This window comes from Amphiura filiformis, chromosome 18 (genome assembly GCF_039555335.1).
Source record: "Amphiura filiformis chromosome 18, Afil_fr2py, whole genome shotgun sequence".
NCBI lineage: Eukaryota > Metazoa > Echinodermata > Ophiuroidea > Amphilepidida > Amphiuridae > Amphiura > Amphiura filiformis.
Genome location: NC_092645.1, coordinates 14,882,684 through 14,894,283, shown reverse-complemented (window position 1 = coordinate 14,894,283; position 11,600 = coordinate 14,882,684). Strand labels below are relative to the sequence as shown.

At 42.2% G+C, this 11,600-nt stretch overlaps 1 protein-coding gene across 1 annotated transcript; it reads left to right on the top strand.

Moving 5' to 3' along the window:
* Positions 1-6,272: 6,272 nt before the first annotated feature.
* LOC140139907 (uncharacterized) lies at positions 6,273-11,267 on the top strand. The gene is given in 2 exon segments (XM_072161680.1): positions 6,273-6,661; positions 8,039-11,267. Coding segments are annotated over 2 exon segments (900 nt in total). The 5' UTR covers positions 6,273-6,417; the 3' UTR covers positions 8,695-11,267.
* The last annotated feature ends 333 nt before the right edge of the window (positions 11,268-11,600 follow it).

Sequence of the window (11,600 nt, the reverse complement as noted above, 5' to 3'; positions counted from 1 at the left end):
TTAAATTTAGCCCCTACATGACCTTTGACCTTGGTTGACCTCAATGTTATTTTGCGCATATATTCCCCTCGCATCAAGGATTCCACCCACCAATTTTGAGCCCGATAGGACAAAGTTTGAAATCCATGACCTTTGACCTCAGATGACCTCCATATAATGTTTTTCATGCTTCCCTCATACAAAGGTTTCGACCCACCAAGTTTGAGCCCGATCGGACAAAGTTTGAAATTTGACCCCTCCGTAATGACCTTTGACCTCGGTTGACCTTGATTTTATTTCGCGCATTATATTCCCTTCCTATCAAGGATTCCACCCACCAAATTTGGGCCCGATCGGACAAAGTTTGAAATTTTGACCTTTGACCTTGACCTCCGATGACCCTCAAAACCACATGGCCAACATGCTTTTCCCAATACCTACCTATATACAAAATTTCAGCACGATGCGTCGAAGTGCGGCGAAACGCATAGCCGGACAGACAGACAGATAGATAGATACACAGATAGACAGATAGAGACCGCTTATTATTTTATTAGTACTAGTGCACCTGCGGCTGTGAGAGCCCAGATGCTGTGAGAGCACTGGCATGATAGCGATACTGTTTGACCCCAGATGACCTTTGAACTCGGATGACCTTGGTGCAATTTTTTTCATGCTCCCCTCAGTCATACGAAGGATTCCACCTATCAAGTTTAAGCCCAATAGGGCAAAGTTTAAATTTAGCCCCTACATGACCTTTGACCTCGGTTGACCTCAATTTTGTTTTGCGCATATATTCCCCTCGTATCAAGGATTGCACCCATCAAGTATGAGCCCGATAGGACAAAGTTTGAAATTCATGACCTTTGACCTCGGATGACCTCCATATAACGTTTTTCATGCTCCCCTCATAGAAAGGTTTCGACCCACCAAGTTTGAGCCCGATCGGACAAAGTTTGAAGTTTGACCCCTCCGTTATGACCTTTGAGCTTGGTTGACCTCGATTTTATTTCGCGCATTATATTCCCCTCCTATGAAGGATCCCACCCACCAAGTTTGGGCCCGATCGGACAAAGTTTGAAATTTTGACCTTTGACCTTGACATCCGATGACCTTCAAAACCACATGGCCAACATGCTTTTTCCAATACCTATATCTATATCCGAAATTTCAGCGCGATCGTCCGAACCGCTCAAGCGAACGCATAGCCGGACAGACAGATAGAGAGAGACCGCTTATTATGTTGCAGCAATGCATTCTGGGTAGACATTACAGTGCATTTCAAATTGGGCAGATAGCCAAAGGCTGGATGGGCTGGATGAAACATGTCCAGAGCTGCCCAGTACACATATTTGTATCCACTTGCTGCTGCTTTTTGCTATCCAGTTGGGGTATTTACCCCCCTAGATGACCTTTGACCTCGAGGGGCCCTTCGAAAACTACCCGGTCAACATGCTTTTCCCGTTACCTATCCATATCCGAAATGTCGGCTCGATGCGTCGAAGCACGGCGAAACGCATAGCCGGACAGACAGATAGACAGACAGACAGACAGAGACCGCTTATTATTTTATTAGTACTAGTGCACCTGCGGCTGTGAGAGCCCAGATGCTGCATGATAGTGATACTGTTTGACCCCAGATGACCTTTGAACTCGGATGACCTTGGTGCAATTTTTTTCATGCTCCCCTCAGTCATACGAAGGATTCCACCTATCAAGTTTAAGCCCAATAGGGCAAAGTTTAAATTTAGCCCCTACATGACCTTTGACCTTGGTTGACCTCAATTTTGTTTTGCGCATATATTCCCCTCGCCTCAAGGATTCCACCCACCAAGTTTGAGCCCGATAGGACAAAGTTTGAAATCCATGACCTTTGACCTTTGACCTCGGATGACCTCCATATAATGTTTTTCATGATCCCCTCATACGAAGGTTTCGACCCACCAAGTTTGAGCCCGATCGGACAAAGTTTGAAATTTGACCCCTCCGTAATGACCTTTGACCTCGGTCGACCTCCATTTAATTTCGCGCATTATATTCCCCTCCTATCAAGGATTCCACCCACCAAGTTTGGGCCCGATCGGACAAAGTTTGAAATTTTGACCTTTGACCTTGACCTCCGATGACCTTCAAAACCACATGGCCAACATGCTTTGCCCAATACCTATCTATATCCAAAATTTCAGCACGATGCGTCGAAGCACGGCGAAACGCATAGCCGGACAGATAGATAGACAGATACACAGATAGAGACCGCTTATTATTTTATTAGTACTAGTGCACCTGCGGCTGTGAGAGCCCAGATGCTGTGAGAGCACTGGCATGATAGCGATACTGTTTGACCCCAGATGACCTTTGAACTCGGATGACCTTGGTGCAATTTTTTCATGCTCCCCTCAGTCATACGAAGGATTCCACCTATCAAGTTTAAGCCCAATAGGGCAAAGTTTCAATTTAGCCCCTACATGACCTTTGACCTCGGTTGACCTCAATTTTGTTTTGCGCATATATTCCCCTCGTATCAAGGATTGCACCCACCAAGTTTGAACCCGATAGGACAAAGTTTGAAATCCATGACCTTTGACCTCGGATGACCTCCATATAATGTTTTTCATGCTCCCCTTATACGAAGGTTTCAACCCACCAAGTTTGAGCCCGATCGGACAAAGTTTGAAATTTGACCCCTCCGTAATGACCTTTGACCTCGGGTGACCTCGATTTTATTTCGCGCATTATATTCCCCTCCTATCAAGGATTCCACCCACCAAGTTTGGGCCCGATCAGACAAAGTTTGAAATTTTGACCTTTGACCTTGACCTCCCATGACCTTCAAAACCACATGGCCAACATGCTTTTCCCAATAGCTATCTATATCCGAAATTTCAGCGCGATGCGTCGAAGCACGGCGAAACGCATAGCCGGACAGACAGATAGACAGAGACCGCTTATTATTTTATTAGTATAGACTAGTGCGCCTGTAGCTGTGAGGGCCCTGAAGCTGTGACAGCACCAGCAGCATGATAGCATAATACTGTTTGAAGGTTTATATCAGCAATTTCAAACATATTGGGGAATCCCCCATATTCCTACTCAAGTTGCTTCCAGTGAGCTGTGTGGTACCTGCAGCTACTACAGATACATTATTTCTTTGAAAGCAAAATAACTCTTGTCCCTTGTGGTCTCTGGCAATACTCCAGGAATGAATGAATGAATGACCTATTCACCCATAAAAAGCACCATGCTGCTTGGGCAACTGGAGACACGTTGGGAGTCGTCTATTGGATTCTTTGTATCCATTTGTTTGTTATCCACTTAAGGTATTTTTCCCCCCTAGATGACCTTTGACCTCGAGGGGGCCCTTCGAAAACCACCCGATCAACATGCTTTTCCCGTCACCTATCCATATCTGAAATTTCGGCTCGATGCGTCGAAGCGCGGCTGAACGCATAGCCGGACAGACAGACAAACAGACAGAGCTCATGATTATTATAGTATAGACTAGTGCACCTGCGGCTATGAGAGCCCAGATGCTGTGAGAGCACTGGCATGATAGCGATACTGTTTGACCCCTGATGACCTTTGAACTTGGATGACCTTGGTGCAATTTTTTCATGCTCCCCTCAGTCATACGAAGGATTCCACCTATCAAGTTTAAGCCCAATAGGGCAAAGTTTAAATTTAGCCCCTACATGACCTTTGACCTCGGTTGACCTCAATTTTGTTTTGCGCATATATTCCCCTTCGTAGCAAGGATTGCACCCACCAAGTTTGAACCCGATAGGACAAAGTTTGAAATCCATGACCTTTGACCTTTGACCTCGGATGACCTCCATATAATGTTTTTCATGCTCCCCTCATACGAAGGTTTCACCCACCAAGTTTGAACCCGATCGGACAAAGTTTGAAATTTGACCCTCCGTAATGACCTTTGACCTCGGTTGACCTCAATTTAATTTCGGTCATATATTCCCCTCGCATCAAGGATTCCACCCACCAAGTTTGAGCCCGATCGGACAAAGTTTGAAATTTTGACCTTTGACCTTGACCTCCGATGACCTTCAAAACCACATGTCCAACATGCTTTTCCCAAGACCTATCTATATCCAAAATTTCAGCACGATGCGTTGAAGTGCGGCGAAACGCATAGCCGGACAGACAGACAGATAGATACACAGATAGAGACCGCTTATTATTTTATTAGTAAAGACTAGTGCACCTGCGGCTGTGAGAGCCCAGATGCTGTGAGTGCACAGGCATGATAGCGATACTGTTTGACCCCAGATGACCTTTGACCTATCAAGTTTAAGCCCAATAGGGCAAAGTTTAAATTAGCCCCTACATGACCTTTGACCTCGGTTGACCTCAATTTTGTTTTGCGCATATATTCCCCTCCTATCAAGGATTGCACCCACCACGTTTGAACCCGATAGGACAAAGTTTGAAATCCATGACCTTTGACCTCGGATGACCTCCATATAATGTTTTTCATGCTCCCCTCATACAAAGGTTTCGACCCACCACGTTTGAGCCCGATCGGACAAAGTTTGAAATTTGACCCCTCCGTAATGACCTTTGACCTCGGTTGACCTATTTCGCGCATTATAGTCCCCGCCTATCAAGGATTCCACCCACCAAGTTTGGGCCCGATCGGACAAAGTTTGAAATTTTGACCTTTGACCTCGAACTCCGATGACCTTCAAAACCACATGCCCAACATGCTTTTCCCGATACCTACCTATATGCGAAATTTCAGCGCGATGCGTCGAAGCACGGCGAAACGCATAGCCGGACAGACAGATAGATAGACAGATACAGCCCGCTTATTATTTTATTAGTAAAGACTAGTGCACCTGCAGCTGTGAGAGCCCTGATGCTGTGAGAGCACTGGCTGACCTCAATTTTGTTTGCGCATATATATTCCCCTCGTATCGAGGATGCCACCCACCAAGTTTGAGCCCGATAGGACAAAGTTTGAAATCCATGACCTTTGACCTCGGATGACCTCCATATAATGTTTTTCATGCTCCCCTCATATAAAGGATTCCACCTACCAAGTTTGAGCCCGATCGGACAAAGTTTGAAATTTGACCCCTCCGTAATGACCTTTGCCCTCGGTTGACCTCGATTTTATTTCGCCCCTATATTCCCCTTGTATCGAGGGTCCCACCCACCAAATTTGGGCCCGATCGGACAAAGTTTGAAAATTTGACCTTTGACCTTGACCTCCGATGACCTTCAAAACCACACGGTCAACATGCTTTTCCCAGCACCTACCCATGTCCCAAATATCGGATCGATGCGTCGCAGCACGGCGGAACGCATAGCCGGACAGACAGACAGATAGACAGACAGAGACGCTTATTATTTTAGTATAGTAGATAGATAGATATAACAATGGAACCAAAGCGTTGATTTTACTGCATATAATTTGGTGGTCTACGAGAGCTTCTACACTGTCAATCGCCTGGATGTCCAATAAGAGCATCCCTGTGTAGCCCGGCTGTCTGGGGCGTAACCAGACCCGCCCTTCCGGGGGGGCAAGATTGAAAAATTTCCCAATTGTTGACCAAAAGTCGCGAGCGGCTTGCCGCGAAGCGTTAAACGGGTGGGGTCCAGGGGCAAAGGCCTGGGGGGTCAAGGGCTCCTGGTTTTTGGCATATTAAAAGCTAAAAAATCAGTGTTTCAGAGTACAAATTTCAAATTCCCTCTTTCTTTCCCTTTTCTCTTCTCCCTTCCCTTTTTCTCTTCTCCCTTCCCCTTTTTCCCTTTTTTTTTCTTTTCTTCTTTCCCTTTCTTCCCTCTTTTTTGCCCTTTTTCTTCTCTTTCCCTTTTTTCTTCCTTTTTCTCTCCTTCCCCTTTTCTCCTTCCCAATTTTTTGCTCTTATTCCCAGTTTTTTTGTGTCCGGGGGGCAGCTTGTCCCCAGGCCACCCCACTGGTTACGCCACTGCCGGCTGTGTAGTAACCGGAGGCTGTTTGCTTTCTATATGATCTTACAAATGAATGAGACATGTGTCACTGTATGATCCCTTAAAACTAAACTGGAATTGATAAGAAGCTTGTTTTCAACCAAATTGTTTTGTAAAAACTGCTTTCTGTAAAATCTTTCAAACAACGAATACTTACTAGCTTGTAATTGCCAGCATCCAGCCTGCCTTTCTTTTTGTAAATTGGAATAACTTTTGCAAGTTTCATTCATTTGGGAACACTTTGTCTTTTGAGTTGGTAGATACGTTATCTGATTAATTATTCATTGCTGCCTTGACCAGCTGGAATACATGGGTTACCTTTGAACGGTGTACGAGGTCAGGTACGACGAGGTTAAATGGTTTTAATATGTACGGTACGATGTCAGACCTGTACAATATTAAGCTTACTTCCATGGTATATTGTCCGACTACTCTTCATTTCATTGTATAACCAGAGAAAAACGCATCAAAATGACCACTGCACAAGCGAATTCTGACATTATTCGTGTCATGTTATGGTCTGTTCCACGATCTGTGTCAACATGTTTTCTTAAATGTATGACCAATGTTCCAAATTCTCAGACATGGTACGAACCCTTTTGGACGGCATTTTCATTTTCAAATAATGGCAAACATCGCCAAAGTCTAGTTGGTATGATGCAATGGGGAGAGAAATCGGATGATAAAACGACTAGCTTTGGTTCTGGTATATTAGGTAAGGTACTTTACTTTCCTAGCATAGACGTAGAATAATATTCGATACAACATGTCTTCTTTATTTATATATGTTAAAATCTATTCCCATTCTTAATTTAAATACAGTAATATTTAACTTCTAACAAATATTTGATGACGTAAAATCAATTGAGAAAATGAAAATAAATTGAAATAGATTGAATAATGACGAATATTTGTTGAACGACCGAATCTACGTCGAGTACACTGACCCCTTTAGTATGGCAATTTTTTCTATTTATTGCGTTTGGGTTCCAAAGAGTTCCAAAGATTTCTTGGGTCTGAAGAAGCTTGTTTCAAGGTCGATTGAACAACTTGAGGATGAAGGTTCGACTTGATGTCATGTAAAAAGTTTTGTTGTGTTCATTCAAGCACATTCAAGGAATGATTTTGTGTACTGGAATACGTGGAAAGGTGAGGGTTAATATCTTGCATAATCCACAGTGCACACCGACATCACCTGGCTAATAATCATTTGGTGCAGCAGAGATACTAAAATAAATACCCGGGATCGATACACGTGAATTGCTATGCACGATTTTGATATCAGACGAAAATCTTCGGATACCGGGGTGGAAAATGATGAATATCTCCCGTAAATGATTTCGTCTCAAGAAACCAGATCTGGTCTCATACACGTGTTGAACAGATATGATAGTCGTTAGTTTGCGCTTTGAGAAATAGCCGTGAGTCTTGAACTCAAAATCTGACCAAAATTTTAATTTTATATTGCGTTGGTCCTGTATGGACTAACAGCGCGCAGGCTATAGCTGCACTCACTACTCCAGTGAAGGCAGTATACCATTGACCGCAATGTCGTATACAAGCTTACTCACACATCGAGAAATCAATTACCCCGGCTATTGTCAGTAGCCTTAGTCAGGTCACTTGGCTACTGCGTCTCATATTCAAGGTGGAATAAAATGGCCATGTGTGGCTGTGGATTCAACCTACCATGGCGATTTCTACCATGAAGATATCGGGGCGATGACACTGTGCAGTGGGAATTGAAAAGGTTGTTCAGTAAAACTTAAATAGTGGACGCCCGTGAGATATAACTAGCGCACAAAGTTCTTGAAGCTATTTCACACACATGTTCAAAAAACTCCAGAGAAAGTATGGGGCCAAATATTGTTGATATACGTTTTGTTGATTTCGAATGATAATGTCATGAAGTCGTAAATTTTAAGGTAAAATTCCAAAATCCAAAACAAAACGCAGATAGGCTAATTCCCGGATTCTGCCAAATCATCATATCAGTGTGTTCATTATTGGTTTGAGACCTTCTCCAAACTTTGATGTTTAATGCAAAGAAATTATCACTGTTTGGTCTTACATTCTGTCGTTTTTTCTTTAGGAGGTTACTGGGCTGCCGACAAATCTTATTCATGGATTAAACATCAACTAGAATGCGTACCACCCGACAACAAGAACGTTGTGTTCGCCAAAGATTTCATTGCGGGATTAGAGGGAATGTACAAATACCTCCCAGACGGTTTCCGTCACTCGTTTCTGATTCGTCACCCCTATAAAGTTTTCGACTCATAGGAAAGAATGTTAAATAAAACAGTCATAGATGAATCGAAGCGGGTGAAAATTACTGAACTGCCGGAATTTTTACTGCCACCAGGGATGTTTTTCAAAGAACAGTACGATCTGTACCAACATGTGAAAGAACATTATGAACCAAATCCAGTGATTATTGACACTGATGACTTATTAGCTGACCCAGGTCGTGTATTGAAAGCTTATTGTGAGCAAGTAGGTATACCTTACAGTGATGACCTACTGAAATGGAAACCGGGTAGAGAATGCATGGATCAACAATGGATGGTGGCAAAAGAACAGATCATTATTCAGAACTTCAGCAATATTCACGGTGAAACCTTTGCTAGTTCATGTTTTGGAAAACCTACAAAAGTACTCGATCGAGATGAACTTTCAGATGACGTTCGTCATTGTTCTGATGTATGCATGGAATATTATGAAGCAATGTATGCCAACAGGTTATAAATCTAGAATGGGCGAAACAGGGGAATTAGGAAGAACGATTTATCTGTTGATTTATAATGCTATTAGCAACTATAAATAGTCTGTCTGTACAGTTTTGCCTGAGCTGTGGCCGTATCCAATATAGAGAAGAAGGGGGAGGGGGGTAATTTTTTACAGGACGGGGTGCCCATCTCTTAACCGTGACATGTTGTTGTGCTGTCGGGGACTCACACTAACTCCACAGCGAGTATGTTACCTTCCCAGCATTTAAGAATGCCGGTACCCATTTATACACCTGGATGGAGAGGAGTAATTGAGATAAAAGTGCCTTACTCAAGGGCACAACACGACGCATCGTAATGTTCCGACGTAATGTTCCGTCGCGACGGCGTCACCGAGGCTGGAACCCGCAACATTCCGTCGGAGCCCGTTCCACTCGGCCACCGTGCCCCCTTAACCTTATAAGAGAGAAAAAAGCAGCACTAAATTGAAAGGAATGAGCAGGGGGTGTATTTCGCTAAATTTTTTTAACCCTCTCAAGTAACTTTACGAAGGGTCCCTGCAGTAGGGGGCCTAAATCCCTATTACTTACCATGTATGAAGGGTACCGACCCGGGGTACCGATCGTAAGTCATTTTAGTGAAATAGATTTTACACGATGTGTCTTCGGATTGATTTTGAGACTTGAGAAGCTTCGAAGTTTAGTGAAATCGACCCCAGGGCACCAACAGTTTTGACCTCAATCTGACGTGTCTGTCACTTTCATCAGCTTTGTTAAAGCATGTTTGTTTGTTTGTTTTTAAATAGAAAAGACGGGAGAAAAGGAGGATAATAAGAAATTAGTATTAACAATAAGAAATTATTATTAACAATTAGAAATTATCATTAACAATAAAAAATTAAAAGATTGTGTAAATCCGGATGCAGTAATTTAAATTCGTTACTTTATAACTCCATTCCAAACATAATAATTAACATACAGGGTGTCCCTGAAAGAACTGTACTTGGGTCCTAGGTGAAAGAGACTTCCTTGACAAAGTGTGAGGCGTGCGAAAGGTGGGTAGAGAGCACGCAAATGGTTACATCTTGATTTGGAGCGCGACTGGGGGGTGTTAGGAGCAGATGAAAGAGCCGCCAAGAATCTCCATTAGTTACAGGATGTCCCTGAAAGAAATGTACCGTCGGAAACTGAATTGTTTGGGTATTTTAACGCATAAACTAAACATAACTAAATAACCGATGTGGTTGAGGAATTAACTCAGCTATCACATGCTTTTTGAATTTTGCCAATTGAACGCTCCGTTTTTTAAATAAAAGAATTTTACACAACTACCTCATTTTTAACCCGTTCCACGGAGTCAAATATCTATCAATGACAATAGACGCCTCAATGCGCTAATGATGAGCATTGATTAGCGCTCCGAATACAGAATATCGATTTGAATCCGTGGAAAGGTTTGAAAATGAGGGAGTTTCGTAAATTCTTATATTTCACGAACGGTGTGGTCAATTATCAGAATTCAAAATGTATGTTATAGCTGATTTATTCCTCAACCACACCAATTATTTAGTCACGTCTAGTTGTGGCGTCAAACGATTAAGTTTCCGACGATACTTCCCTTTAGTATTTTGTGTTTTACTCATTAATTTTGTATTTGCTTTGTATGCCCGATTTCCCCTTAATTTAGTGCTCTTTGAGCACTAATATACCAAATGTAATCATGGTAATGAGCACTAAAAAAGGCCAAAAGCAAACAAAAGTAACGGGCCAAACTAAATGTTAAACCAAATGTTAAACATTGACATGATTGATGTCGGATATAGTATCGAAATTTGAGATACAAAAATGTATTTATTTTTCTTAATCATGTTTATTGTACCATTTATTATAATAAAGTTTGGTCATGTTGATGTAGACTAACTAGCTATATAGTTTTACTACGTGTCTACTGGGCTATTCCCAAAAATAGATGCCCATTGCACACCCATGTTAGAGGAGTTCGGATTTCCGGGCTTTTTGTTCAGTCGTGACTGTTGGAATGTCCAAAAGCGAACAAATCCAGCAGAAAATAGTTCCAAATCAGAAATCCTCAATTTGAGAGCTCATTTGGGACATTTCCGTGATTTTGCCTTCATTTATTGGATATCCAAGCTTTTTCAAGTGACATTTTGCAACTGGAATTCCTGTCGTTTTAAGAAAGCAGACTTGGAAATCCAGAAATCCATTTCTTTGATCATGTTGATTGAAAAGTTACTCGGGTCACGGTGTGCACTTTTTTCTGGAATAGCACAAGCGACTCAGGCTAAGCACACCAGTACCACTTGTACGATAAAAAGATACGTTTATTTCCCACTACGCTTGCGGCGTTGCCATTCATCAGCTGAAATGACTCATTTTTACGATCTGCGCAAGCTAATTATACGCATTCAAGTTTTTTCTCAGTTTTTAATTTCAATTCAAGAAGTTCAAAGCGCAGACAGGAGCTTACCATATTCTTTGAACACATATATTCAACTGCAAGTCAAGCTAAGACAAGCAATAGGTTTTTATGATACACCACCAGACCACTACATGTATTCTTTTTTTCATTATAGCTGGGAATAAAATCAATTAATCTCAATAAGCACAATGTACTTGAGGAATGTGCTCTTATTGTCACTGAGTTTTCTTTGTTACGAACCATTGATTGAAATGATCACAACACAAAGCCTATATATATATAGCATATCAAAATTCGGAATAGGTGTATGAGCCCAGGCTTGGAGCAGTAACCAATAATGGTTACTAACGTACTCTACGACAGCGAATTGGTTCGTTTGTTGCCTGCACAATTATATTTATTACCTGGTGTGGACGATGTGCCATATGTCGACACATTTCACTACACTCATAGAAATGACTTGTTTGCCTTGTTGGTGCAATTCAA